Raw genomic sequence first — 14,338 nt, 5'->3', positions numbered from 1 at the left:
TAGGTCATTTCACCCCCAACGCAACCAGTTCCTAAAACCGAACCCATTCACGCCATCCGTCACTTTTAAATACATTCTTTCTTATTTACATACCGTTCATTCAGGGTGATGAAGAATCACCTTGATATTCATCCATCACCCTTTACTTTATTATGAAATTAACCTAATTTAGGGTAATGACGTACACTTTCACGCTAATAAATACATTCATTCTCAAAACATGCTAAGGAAACAAAACCATCAAATCTATCTACAATAAAACAAACCTGTTAACTCAAAGAACCGAAACAGGGGACCTAGATAACGTATTTCGTGCTGAAGCATATGGTGTGGCATTCCTACACGCTCTCTGTCTGGAGCCAAGGGGTTGCACACTCCAGTTCTGTGGGACACAGCGAGCTCTCTCTGCAGGCCGGACACATACGCGGGTTTTTGTGGAAAAACAAATTTCCATGTGTCAACCGCGCATGGCCTATCCTTAATCCGATTAGGAAGACCCTTTTACTAGTCAGATCCTCAAAGTACCACCTACCGACAGTGCTCTTGATACGCAAGAGCTTCCCTGCCCTTCCGGCCCTCCGACGCTACCACTTTCTTTTCATCATGTTTTTTTTTTCATTTTTAGTGTCCGAGGGCCGAATCGCAGTGGGTGGGAACCTGTAATTTGTTCATTTCATTCATTGTTTTAATTAAAGTTTGTATTATAAATCACAGAAGCTATGTAAACTTGTTAGTAATGCTAGTAATAAGCTCATTAACATTCTCTAACTAACAAAAAATGTCGGTTTCCTGAACAGCAATTAAGCAAGCAATTGACAAGTGGTTCTGTTTTTAAAGTAGTCTCGAAATCACAGAAGAGAAGTGGTTAAATATTTGCAAATTGTTTGACGTAGTAGCAGTCACGCGATGTTTCAATTGCGTTAAATGTAACGGTACTTAATTCTGAACAGGAACAAGTTAATAGATAAAAAAAAAGTGGTTAGGTAAATATCCGAACGTGTCCAAATATTATTTTTCAGAAGAATTTAAAAATAGTGTCTAATAGTAAATAGTAGTAGGTGCTTTATCAACTGCCGCTGTAATGTACATTCAATGACAAAAATCGGACTCTCGTATTTTGTTGTTCATTTCAAACTATATGTATATTTATCCTTATATTATTGACATCAAACTTATTTTTATGTAAACCAAATTTTATAATGATGGTTCGAAAGAAATTCCCTTAATTCATTCAATAGATAGATTTAACTAACAATTTATTATCTAGTTTTCCTCTTAATAACGCGTATTACATCATCTGTTCTCGTGGAGGGCCTTTAGTCTCCAAGGCATCCCATGTTGGAGATTAGGAACTAGTCTTACCCGTCTCTATAATGTGTTCTATGGGATTCATGGCAGGAGAACTGTTCGCCATTTCGTTGTGATAATACCTACATCCTCCAAATAATCGGTGACAACTGCTACTACATACGGCAGAAAAACTTCTTCAATATGCCTTAGTGCAGACAAAGATCTATTCGTTTTTAATAATTTCGGGCATGCACGTTGATTCCGCATCATACCATAACTGACTGTCTTTAAAAGGCTGAGACGTCATCCACGTCTTCTCCACATACGGTCCAGATCATCTGATTGCTACAAACCATACCGGCACTCATCTGTGATGGGAACCCGTTGTTCATCTGTCCAAGTGAGTGCTGATTTGCAAAGAGTCACCTTTTTACAAGAAGAGAACTTGATCTGGGACGTTTAGTGGATAGGGTATTAACACCAAGCCTTCTGATCACTGGTTTAGAGCTCATTAATTTTTGGTTTGAACGGACCGTTTGGAGTTAAATGACGGCTCCTTAGTGCGCTAAGAGCAATAACACGATAGGCTCTAGCCGTCGCGGTCGACACGACCTTCTTTTCTTTATCGAGACGTCGGGTGGTCCTAAACCGCTGTAGACCATCATGGATGGTAGAGCGCGGCACACCCAAGACTTGGGCTAAAGTAATGTCGTTGGCCAAAACATCCGGGCGAGTCCTTAATCTGTTACTAAAATTTATTGTTTCATCAGTCCTATGTGTTCAATGCGCCTTCAGGGGAATAATTTACAAACGGCTGAGATGAATGACGGAAGAAGGCCGTTACTTAACCAGCTGGGACTTTTATGCATTTGCGACCGGTTATTAAAGTAAAACGTCGATTCTACTAGGTGGCCAATTGTGTTAATGTTTATTGCCGAAAATGTATATTGGAAATTGAATACATTTGAATTTCAAATACGTCCTTCGTTAATGTATTCAAAATGATTTACGCTTCATTTCCATATCGGACGACGATTTGAATGGAGATGTTTTGAAATTGTCTACCATCCGTCTGACAAGTCCTGGATAAAGGGGTTTTGTATCATTTTTGTCCCGTAGTGCATACAGTTTTTATGAAAAAAAAGGGCCGGCCCTATGCCGAGTCACCCACCTCCGGAAACATTAAATTCGAGATGTCTTTGAGCGTTGAGACGGTCAAACTGGTTTCGCCGCTTTTTATGAGAGTGGGGAAGAGTATAAAAAATAATCCACATTTTTCAACAACACATGGCCCGTGAGGGGTCTTGAATCTTCCACGTCTACGTTTTCCCTTCCGCCGGGTCTTAGGGCATCGAAATCACAAGGACGACTGTCGAGGAAATCGTCCTATATGCCAATGGTTATGCATAAGACCCCTCGTTTGACATAGTTACTAAAATCTGTTTTTCTGCCAGTTTAATGAAAACTCCAAGTTATGGAGTGCAAACTTTAAGCTTAATCCTTTATGGTCTAAGGTCTTAGAGCATGGCGAACATTGCAATTTTGATGTTTTGGGATCATGGATGAGGCCCAAGAATCTTCCACGTCAAGCTGTAGAAATTTATTATGACTTCCTCAGGGCTTTACATACACAATCAATAATTAATATAAATAATAATATTAATATATAATAATAATTGAACTTACAATCATTCCTTTTTTCTATTTGTGTTTACTTACTTGGGTCTAGGTCAGCTGTTAAATTTATACTTTATTGGTACACTATAAAAAAACTTTTTGTTTCATGTTTTTTAGTAGTGGCGGTAGTGCAATAATTGTCATTCTTGGGCCACGTCTCTGATCTCAAACATCAACATTACACAGCGGTCGTTCATCATGCCTGAGATATCAGCAATTTTGTTAAAAGGTTAGCGGTAAATCCCGGGAGTTTAGATTGGCGCCAAAAAATTAGTGGCCAATACACGTACAGAAACAGCAGGAATAACACTGTGCCTTAAAATCTCGAGATTTTCTGCTATCCTTAAACAAAATTGCTTAAGTTGGCATTGCTCTGAACCAATTTTGGGCAATAAAGGGTTAAATTATAAACTGGATATGAAAAATTTCATGATTGGCTAATATTACAGTCGATACAAAATGGTTGATGATAGAAGATTCCAAGACGGAGATTTTATATTGGGGCCAAAAAATCAGTGTTGCCAATACAAGGGCCCAGAGAAGCACTAAATTCATTAGATTAGCTAAATTTCTAGATGTGCACATATTACATTTGTTATATTTAATTATTATTTTTAAATATTTTATTCCAAAAATTACAATTGCTTTCAGCAACATTGCTGTTTTTAGTTCAAGAAATTACGAGCAACCTAGATTTGAGATATTTTATCACCAAATTAAATAAAATAAAGACCATGAAAAGTATATTGCTGTTTTTACTCGACGCACTAAATAACACTTGATGCAAAATTTAAAAAAACCGTATATTTTGTTCACTAATTTCGTGATCCGCTTGACCAATTTAATGATTTAAAATGAAGTACACTTCTCCGTGGCCATTTCATTTGTCGCCGAGAATCCAATCCGATTACACGACATTTGAAAAATGGAAAAAAGGAGGGAAAATTCAAAGGTGGGGCTGAGATAGGAAGTTGATGTCCGAGTGGATCGAGGTCACGATAGCTCAAGTGGTAGAGCAGCGGCGTATCTAGCCGAAGATCGTGGGTTCGAATCCCGCTCGTGCCATGGACTTTTTTATCTCAACTAAAAACCTTAATTAATTCGCCTATATTTTGTTTTCACTCATTTTTTAATATTATTTTCGAGCTGGAATTACGTTACACGTTTTGTTCACGTGACGGGGTCATATGTCGGCGCAAATAGGGATCATTTTCTAATTCTAAATAATCGATTGGCACTTAATGCTTAGGAGGACTTACCGTCCGTTTTCGAGAGACCGCTAAGCCATTCGTGTTGTTCACTAAGTCGCCATCTGTTTCCTAAAACGGAGGCAGACGATATTAACGGATATAAGTTATCTCCAGGGATTTAGACTGGAATGACGGGAAAACACGTAAGAATCAACCGGACTTACACAAAACAAACAAGATAGCTCCTGTCCTCTCACACCCTCTCTGCTCACAAACACCCTTTCCCGGCAGCAGCATTTGCTCACAATATCTAATCTCGTCAAGGATTGGTTGAACCGGGGAGTATAAATTTGGTTCAACAACATCAATAAAACTATAAAACTTCCGGTTTTCTTCGAAATCGTCGAATCATCCTCACAACCTGGGTAAATAATATAAAACGAGATAACAAATTCTAAACTTGTGAGGTGATTTTTACAGCAGCTGTCAAGTTTTATGTCAAACTGCAGCCGTTTGAATTTTTTTATCCTAACAAATAGGATGTTTGTTTCAATTGTATTTGTTAGTTGTTAGAAAATTTAAAAAACACGTATAGACCCTGTATCACTTTGTCAAAACTCGGGCAAGTGACCTTTATGTTCCAAGTTGTGATAAACTGTATAAGCCCGCACTTTTTTCTTTATAAAGCTGGGGTTGTACGCATAAAGCAATCCTCCCCCAATATTACATCAAAAAAGTTTTCGATCGATTAAATACGAAAAAAGATTGTTAATTCAGATAGGAAGTGTTAGCCGAGAGAAGAGATATAAACTTTAATGAATGTAAATGACTGCATTACGGGGTATTTGACGTGGAAGTCGTTATCAGTGCATCTATAGTCAACTCGCATTAACAGATGGGAGGGCAAAAAAGTCGGAGAACAAACAGAGCTTCCTGGTTCAGAAAGTGTTAAACTTCTGTCACTTCCTCAACCGAAAAGTCGAATTTCCCAACAGTTGGCCCGTCATAAAAACAACACCGGGAATGACATAATTATTCCGGGGCGCTGCTTTTTTCATGACCTAGAAAGAAGAACTTCTTTTCTAAAATGTTACAACCTTGTTATTTCGTTTTCTTTTGCGTCCGTTGAAATGGGTAGAGCTTGAAAGCTCGGTAACATCGGAGCGGGTCTTGTAGCCTACTAGCCGGCGAAGTTGTAAACAACCGATAGATTTGTGGCTTGTTATTTAGTATAAACTTGCCGTGTATGATCATAGATGCTATTGAACCACCTGCGAGTATCTCTGTGGCTCTTGTTTCAGTGTATAAAAAATGTTGAAATGCTAGTCGGCTAGGAACATATTGGCTATCATCGCTATCACACTAGCTGACTCGCACACTTTTAAACTGCCGGCTAATAGCTAGTAAACTCGCTCGATATAGTCATGTTTCTCTATCTTATTAGCAGGTTGTATACAATCCGCGAGAGATTTATGGCTTGTTACTTAGTAAACTAGCCGTGTATGATCATAAACGCTAGTGAACTACCTCCGAGTATCCCTGTGGTTCTGGTTTCAGTGTTTAAAAAACGTTCAAATGCTAGTCGGGTAGGAACATTTTGGGCCATCATCACTATCACACTAGCTGATTCGCCCACTTTTAACTTACCTACTAATAGCAAGTAAACTCGCTCGATGTAGTCATGTTCACTATCTTATTAGCAGGTTGTAAATAATCCGAGAGGAAGGTATGGCTTGTTACTTAGTAAAATAGCCGTGTATGATCATAGATGCTATTGAACCACCTGCCAGTATCCCTGTGGTTCTGGTTTCAGTGTCTAAATAATGTTGAAATGCTAGTCGGATAAGAACATTTTGGCTCTCATCACTATCACACTAGCTGACTCGCCCACTTTTAAACTGTCGGCTAATAGCTAGTAAACTCGCTCGATGTAGTCATGTTCACTATGTAACTAGCAGGTTGTAAACAATCCGCGAGAAAGTTATGGCTGGTTATTTAGTAAACTAGTCGTGTGTTATCCTAGTCTACTACTACCTGCAGGTATCCCGGTGGTTCTGGTTCCAGTGTCTAGAAAATGTCATGATGCTAGTTGGCTACTGATTAAGTGGAAAATTGTGTGTCAACATCACTATCGCACTAGCTGACTCGCCCGAGTAAACTCGCTCAATGTAATCTTTGTGCAACGAAACGGTTAACCGCGAACCTCGCGTGCTCTCCTGCAATTTCTTGAGAACGGTGTTATCCACAATTATATGTTTATTATTGGATTTTACCTCCTAGGGTTAAGGCGCGTGCTTTGTTTTAAGGCTTTTTTTTAGACCGTCGGTGCTCTTGTTTCGATTAACGGTGTAATCAGCAGCTTTATTGACGGTTAGCTCGTGCGTTTCAACCTGTCACGGTGATTTTACTCCTTCACATTTAAAAATTACGCACTCTTTACACGCTTTTCACCGAAAGGAGAAGAAACATTTATTTTTACTAGACAAATGGGTTACTTTTCTGCCAGGAATAAAAAGTAAAAAAAAAGAAGGTATTTCTAATTTCTGTTTTGACAGGGCTGAGTACGTCAAATAAAACTTTCCAATGTTTGAAATATCTACCTGGGAGGGTGAGAGAGAATGATAGAAAGAGAGTGGCTTTCAAATTTATGACCTCTTCCCCCCTTGTTATGTTGTAAATAAAATTGACTTAGGAATTGAAAGCTCACGAACCTCCTCGGTAGTAGAGATGAATCTGTAAACTTTTATTTATTGTCCTGGAGTTTCTGGAGAAGTGGAGAAAAATCATTACAAACAATAATACCAAGTGGGAGATTGGACGTTATCGCTTCACAGCGGGGGGCGGCGCTGGAAATGAAAATCCATTAAGGGACGGTCTTGTGATTTGCATTCTACAAGGAAACTCTCGATACAAACTCGTGTAAATTTCTAAATTGCTAATAACGATAATGTAAAGTGCATGGCGGTGCAGGGGGGGGGGGAGGTGTTGTTGTTATTTTTGAGCCGAAAACAAACAAAAACAAATTTCATCAATCGCCTCTGATGCATTCTCCACATCACGATTTTTTTTTTGTTCAAATTATTTTAAAAGCGAGCATTTTCAATGCACGAAACTGGAAAGGGCCCGGGGTTATTTTAAAAGTGTTTCTTAAAATAAACCAAACAGATGTTCCATTCCCTCCTCCCTATCGTCGAGGACTGAAAAATCAGCTCTACTGCCTCCTTAGCTTTTTCATTCACGCATGGTCTTTTTGTTAATCCAAAAAGCTCGGAATTGCCAATAGCAATTGGCACTCTTACTTTATAAGCTCGGCTGTGTTCACAGTTCCTTAAGGTTCGAAAATCAATAATCCAGTGAAAGAAGTGGCTGCTGTTTTTAGGTTCCAGAAAATTATTTTTTAATGTAGTTTCGTCGTTTTATTTTCTGACTATTTGGATCAAGATTTGTTTACCGTTAAAATGTTTACTATCATCACTTAATTTTCAATACTGTCAAGTGAATAAATAATCATAAATTAATTAATAAAAAATAAATAAAGTGTTAAAAATCGTTGGCAATGTTGCACTGAGTTTATGTTCACAGATATATAAAACCATTTATTAAAAACTTAATTATCTCTATTGTAAACATCTTTAAGATTGTTTTGCCCTGATGACCAATTTTATGGTCAATCATCAGGTCAAAACAGTCAAAAAGATGTCTACAAATCGACAAAATTAAAGTTTTAATAACAAATTTAAAAATTTTTTGAGCATAACTCACCCAACATTACCAGGGACACGGTGCATGGTCAATTTGTAGACATCTTTAAAATTGTTTTGTCCTGGTGATGACCTTAAAATTGGTCGAAAGCTTGGCAGATAATTGAATTTGTTGTTGTTATCCAGACCATACCGAGTTCCACCGGTCCATCGATAAACAAACCTTACGGACCGTTTGCGAATTTGTACGTGCATAGACGAATGTAATTAAATTTTTTTGCTGTCGAAAATTTAAAATTCGGGCTAGTGGCAATTAGTCTCATTCCGCTTGAAGTGTTTAATTCGATCGGCGTTAATATTTCTATTTTTTTAATTCTCAATCAATTAGTAGTCTCGTGTGCGTAAAACGGGGATTAGCGTGATAAGCGATCCAGAATTTTTTTCTCTCTATCTACGGCGTTTTCGACCGTATTGGTTAAGGTTCGTTAGAAATATTTCATTGAAGCCTTCGTGCGGTTTTAAGATCGCGTGTTTCGAACCACATGAAATAATCTCGAAACTGTTCTCATGTAAAATTTTTCTCCTGCGAAACGGCCGTGTCCCATTCCAATTCCCTTTCAGGGAAGATCATATAGACAGATCCACATAGATCTCTCTTTCTCTCTCTCTCTCTCTCTCTCTCTCTCTCTCTCTCTCTCTCACACACACACACACACACACACACACACACACACACACGCATAAAACGGTTCTTTAAAAAATTAGCCATAGGAGATGGCTGATTATTAGCGCGAAAAAAGGGAAGAGAGGAAAGCGGCGGCAGGCCAAAACTACGAGTATGCACCAAAAACGACGAAGAATGTATTTTGGTCGCATTCATATAATTTGAATACTAAATGCCGTAGTTCATTGTCAAAATCCTATCATTGCCCATGTTTTTTATTGTCATAAGCCGCATTATTATTATTATTATTATTTTAAAATAATGCTAATAGTTGAATCAACAGAGCTACACGGCAGAGGGCCAAACACTCGACGCAAGGTTCATTGAATATTTATTTAAATAAGATCTAAAAACCAGTCGACTCTGGACAGGTTTTCGCTGGGATGCTACGACTTGATATACGCCCCTGCTGAGCGTGGAGAATTCTTAACGAAATTCATGGAATGACCGGCACCTCCTCGGTCCACGGCCAGGTTTCAATCTGGAACATCATTAAATCGACCTTTTCGTGTTTTGTTTTTTGAAATTTCTGTGCACGTGATAAAACGTTTTTTAACGGTATAAAAAAAATGTACGCGGACGAAATTTGAGAAAGTTATGCGCAAATTTGCCCACCTCGATAACGGAAGAGAAAAAGGATCCAAAGTTGAATAGTAATGGAAAATGCCTTCCAGCGGCCCCCATTTCGATCGGTTGGTCCGAGTAAGGAATTGGACTCGTTTCATCGAGGTTCAATTTCAAATAATTTGTACAGAATTTGGATTGAAATATAGTATTTCTACTTTACGTCAGTGAATGCATCCAAAATCCCCAAAACCTGGGGAAACGTAATAATCTATGAAGACCATAGGCTTTGAACCTATACGTTTGGATGACAAAAACAGATAGAATCTTCCGCCTCAAAATGAATCCAAAAGAAAAATGAGATAAACGTTAGAAATGCCAGAACCTACCATAAAAGCACCCTCACCAAAACTGCCAAAATACCGTTAAACGGGCAAGACTCAGGAGAGGAAGAAACAGGCACCAATATTCAGCTAATGGTGATAAATAATTATAAAAAATTCAACAGATCTTTTTAGCTTTTGAACGATTTGAAAATATTATATACCCAATGAGTACGTATAATACTTAAAAGTAAAATTGAGCCGATGGCTTTTTTTCCATGTACGTAAGAGGCTGTTGTAAGTTCAGTAGACTTCATTGATGATGATGATGATGGTGCTGGATAATAGGAAGTGTGGGTTTTTGCCCAAGCATCCTTGTGGTTTCTTGTACTTACCTAGTTCTTTAGTTCAGTTCAATCGATTCGGCCGTTCTCCTAGGATATGCTAGGTCATTGACTGTCGTTGCTACAATTGCTTTCCCTGGGTTTTCTTTGTATCCCAGGCTATGTCAACATTGAGCAGTTCGCATTCGAAGATGTAATATATACATTGGGATCATAATTGAACATACCCATTTTGTGTAGATGTTTTCTTAGATCTTGTGTAGTCCTACCACTCTGTGCTTTGCCCTCTTTAATTAGCTGTAAGTTTGCCAGTCTTGGTAAGGGTTGTGTTAACGTAAGCTTACTGTGTTAAACTCGCGAGTTTATCCACATCGAAATGATGAAGGATGAGATGAGTGTGTAGATACTCTTCTACTTTTGTATTTTTCGATCCATTCTGTGTTTGTTTTTATTATCCCAGGAAAACGTTCGGGGGTATATTGGCCTTTGCAGTGCCTTAGCTTTTTCGTTACCCTAAATTCCCTAGTGTACTGGTATACAAGATATCAGGTTGTTGTTTCTCCAGGTTTTGGAGATTTTGGATATATCCACTGATTAATTTTGATGTAATAGGATTTTATCTATACAAGAAAAAAATTAATACAAGATAACTCATTAAATATGGAAAACAATTTTTTTATATGTAAATAACACTGGACAATCACCATTTATGTTTTATTTTTTATCCGATTTGTTTTCTGATCTGTAAAAATAATCGTGGGATTGATGATTTAAAAAAAAAGAATGTTTGAGTGAAGGCTCGTTGTCGGGAGTGGTTGTAAAGTGGGCTGGGCTGTGGATTTGGAAATAAATCCAAGCAGCAGCGGCATAGTCTGTATGCAAATTAACATGGTCGAAGATGACCGTAGCTCCAGCTCCATTGTTCAGTGTGTGGCCTCCGTCGATATTTTATGGTGGTCCCCCTTTCCCTCTTTTTATCCCTTCTTTTTTCCTTTTTTCCTCTGCTCGCCCTCTTCTTTTTTGTTATCTTCTTCTTCTCTTTTACATGTTTTTAATGTGTTTTTTTTGTTCTGTCTGTTCCAGACACCCGCTGTTTCCCCTCCTCGCGCTGATCTTCGAAAAATGTGAATTGGCGACGAGTACCCCGAGGGACCCAGGCGTCGCGGGCGGAGACGTCTGTTCCTCAGAATCGTTCAATGAGGATATAGCGATATTTTCGAAACAGGTAAGTCAAAGGCTAAACTCTATTGTAAATAGAACGGCTTATTATAAAATAAGTTTGCATGTCACAACTGTCACAACATACAAACCTGGCAAATCTTTGTATAATTTCATTTTATACATTTTTGTAACTACAAGTTGCAATAAATGATTAAATTCGTAATGATAGAAATTAATTAGATAAATTAAACTATGTCAGTAAAATTGGGAGATAAGTACTAAACTATTTGTTCTGTCTTATTACTTCATTACGTCTATGTTTTCTCAGTTAAAAGCTGTTCATTCTTGTATATACAGTAAATATAATGAGCCCTCTTCCTAATGAAAGAAAGGTATTTGTACTAATTATTAATCGATAAGATTTCTTCCTGATAGCTGTGTAATAAACAACTTTTTTACTGCTTTAATTAGTAAACTTCCTGTAGGGTAGAATTTATTATTTCAATGATAGTTTTAGATTTAACGATTCCTTTGGTTATTATTCAGCGATAAATGAACAAAGTGTAAGGCTGTATGTTTGGCCATGTTTTGCACGAGTGATTGATTCTCAGCTGTTGCCATGTATATTGCCTTCCCGTCAGAATTGAATTTTAGTTGGACTCCAGACAGGGCACTGCCCCTAACATAGCTAAGAAGGTATGTGGCTGGATAGGAGAAGTGACAGAATATCGTGCAGAAATTGCCATTAAGAAAAGGAGACACCAGAACAAAAGATTCTATGTAGGTTCGAGTCTTTCAGCTGGGAGAGGAAAAGCCGCAAACAAGATCCTACACTAATGAGCCGCTGGCAAAGCTATGGAGGTTGAGTAACAACTTGAAGCTGGCCAGTGATTTATAAAATTAGAGGAGCAGAATAGATCTGCTGATGTCGAGGTGCTGAAGGGCTTGTGGCCAACCTCCTTATCCCTAGCCCTATCCCTGGTATTCAAGGAAATCCCATGGAAAAGAATTGTAGCAGTGACAGCCAATGACCTAATACTTCCGAGAAGAAGATTGAGTTGATTGCACTGAACTAGAGAACTAGAAAGGTAAATTAAGTCAGAAAGCTGCAGTACCTGGGGAGCACAAATCCCTACTTCCTAGCATCCATCTCTATCATTCTCATCACCATCCAGTATGTGTAATGTTTGGGCCTTTTTTTATTTTGTGCTCGAGTGGTTGAACAATTCGCAGCTGCCACTGTATATATAGGCGTTTCTTAAAAATTTAATTCTAGTTGGACTCCTGACAAGGCAAAAAGAAAAGCAGCGAAAGAAGTACAGACAGAAGAAATACTGTGCAGGTACTGCCAAGGAAGAGGAGACCCATTCTGAGGTCTGGATAGATTCTTGCACTAAGAGAGGCAAAGCCGCAAGCAAAATCCTACACTAAGTGGCTACTGGCAAGGCTAAGGAGGTTCACCAACAATCTGAAGCTGGCCAGTAATTTATAAAATTAGGGGAGCACCTGACGACCATAGATCTGCTGAGGTCGAGGTGTGGAAGGTCTTGTGGCCGCCTCATTTATCCCTATCCCTTTAAAAATTGAAATTTATCCCGATTAAAAATTATTAACCTGTGTTAATTTTAACACTTTTAACATGTAGTTGTTATTAATCACTACCCTCTAAGCATCATTAACCGCTTTAATAAATGTTGTATCGTTAGAGAAGAACTCGCCTACAAATTTGTGTATAGCGAGTTCTTATAAGGCATCGGTTTGAAACCCGTTTCGAGGCATTTTAAAATCAGAGTCGGTCAAGTTTCAGTTTTGATATTGAAATTACGTAGAAAGCGTTAAGCCCTGGATTCCATTCGGGTCGAAACGAAGCTAAGCTAAGAAGTCATTTATAAGCGAAGAGGGCCCTCCGGGAAGTGCTAATAAAAAACTGCTGTTCCATTAGGTTTCCCACAGTTCAGAGATACATCTCGTTTTTTTTTCCCGATGCATGTAATTCCAAAGTCGTTTTTTCCCCAGTGATTACTCGTCTAGTGGTTTAGTCTCAAATTTTGTTTTATTCTTCTTCTTGTTTTACTGTGTGATGTTCTGCGGTACGGTTCCAAGGGGTAATTTTTTCCCGAAGGAAAACTGAAGACAGTTTAAAAATATTGAAAGAAAAATTCTTTCTACTGGGGGGGATAATATAATGCTCTTGGCCAATTTCCGCGTGGCTCCATGTCGCGGGTACCTCAAACCCGGACAGAAGGACCAGGATATTAGTATAATAAATAATGGACGTTGGTCATCATGATGGCAATGCGCACAATTTCAACAGCAGCTCTAGCAGTGGGATCCAGTGCTTTGGTTGAACCATAACCTCTGTTGTTTTTTTTTATCCACGAAATTCTTTTCCTACCTCTCCCCTCGATTTTCCCTTCCAGTCCTTAACCAGTTTATATTTATCCGGTTGACGTAGAACTTGACTGAAATACCTATGTTTCCTTCTTTTTACCGTTCTCTTAATTTCTGCTGTTTTGTGACCCTTCTGAGTACCTCAACGTTAGTGACGTATTCTGTTCAACTTATTTTTACCATTCATGTTATTGGTCCGCATCTCGAATGTATCATGTTTTTTCATAAAGGCTTCTGTTAGTGGCAAACTTCGACACCATATAGCAGCGGTGAGAAGACTTAGCATTTCAATAATCTTATCCTTCTCTAAACTCTAATCTTATCCTTAATCCCAGATCAAGTTCGTCACTGCACCCTTTTCATTTTAGTAAATGCCGTCCTCGCCTTTTCTATCGTTGATTTTGTTTCCCTTGGATGCACCACTTCTCACCCGCTTAAATATTGTAAATTTAAAAAAAATATATATATATTTTGTATTTAAGACCTATTTTAACGTCACACTTACCCCGTTTTGTAAAATACTTGGAACCTATGACAAAATCCAAGTTGCATAGACTCCTTTTTTGGCCAACATATCTATGTTCCGAATGCACAGGGAATCATGCTAGGATCAGGTCATTGGTATCATTGACTTCCGCCAGAATTTCCTTACAATTCCTTACGCTCTTTGCCTTAACCTCGCATGAGGCCGTGCGACCTGATTGTCAGAGAAAATGACTTCCTTGAATGGGTTCCTAGTCTTTTTTATTTATTTGGTGCAGTGTTCAGTTGCTAGAATTTCAGACTGGAAAACTGTAGAGTATTTACCTAAGGTTAAGAGTCGTTCTTCTGATTCACTCCGAGAACTCCAGCACCCTGCCTCTGTCCATTTTCGAGCGGTCATTATATCACTAGGAACTTCGGAGGTATTCCTTTGTCCCATTCTTCCCTTTCTGGTGCATAAATGATAGAAGTTCAATTCCAACGTATTCTG

The 14,338-nt window shown here is 38.4% G+C and overlaps 1 protein-coding gene across 5 annotated transcripts in view; it reads left to right on the top strand.

Annotated features, from left to right (window-relative positions):
- The window catches only part of LOC106667202 (homeobox protein homothorax), a 209,818-nt gene that overhangs the window by 37,164 nt on the left and 158,316 nt on the right, over window positions 1-14,338 (top strand). For all 5 annotated transcript variants that reach the window (XM_024225262.1, XM_024225261.1, XM_024225263.1 and 2 more), the window contains one exon: window positions 10,897-11,038. In XM_024225262.1, coding sequence (XP_024081030.1) covers window positions 10,897-11,038 — 142 coding nt within the window. The remainder of the gene's footprint in view (window positions 1-10,896; window positions 11,039-14,338) is intronic.

The sequence above is a fragment of the Cimex lectularius genome, unplaced genomic scaffold (assembly GCF_000648675.2).
Source record: "Cimex lectularius strain Harlan isolate CLEC.00 unplaced genomic scaffold, Clec_2.1 scaffold27, whole genome shotgun sequence".
Classification (NCBI taxonomy): Eukaryota; Metazoa; Arthropoda; class Insecta; order Hemiptera; family Cimicidae; genus Cimex; species Cimex lectularius.
Note: the sequence above shows the minus strand (reverse complement) of the source record. Positions and strands in the feature narration are given on the sequence as shown.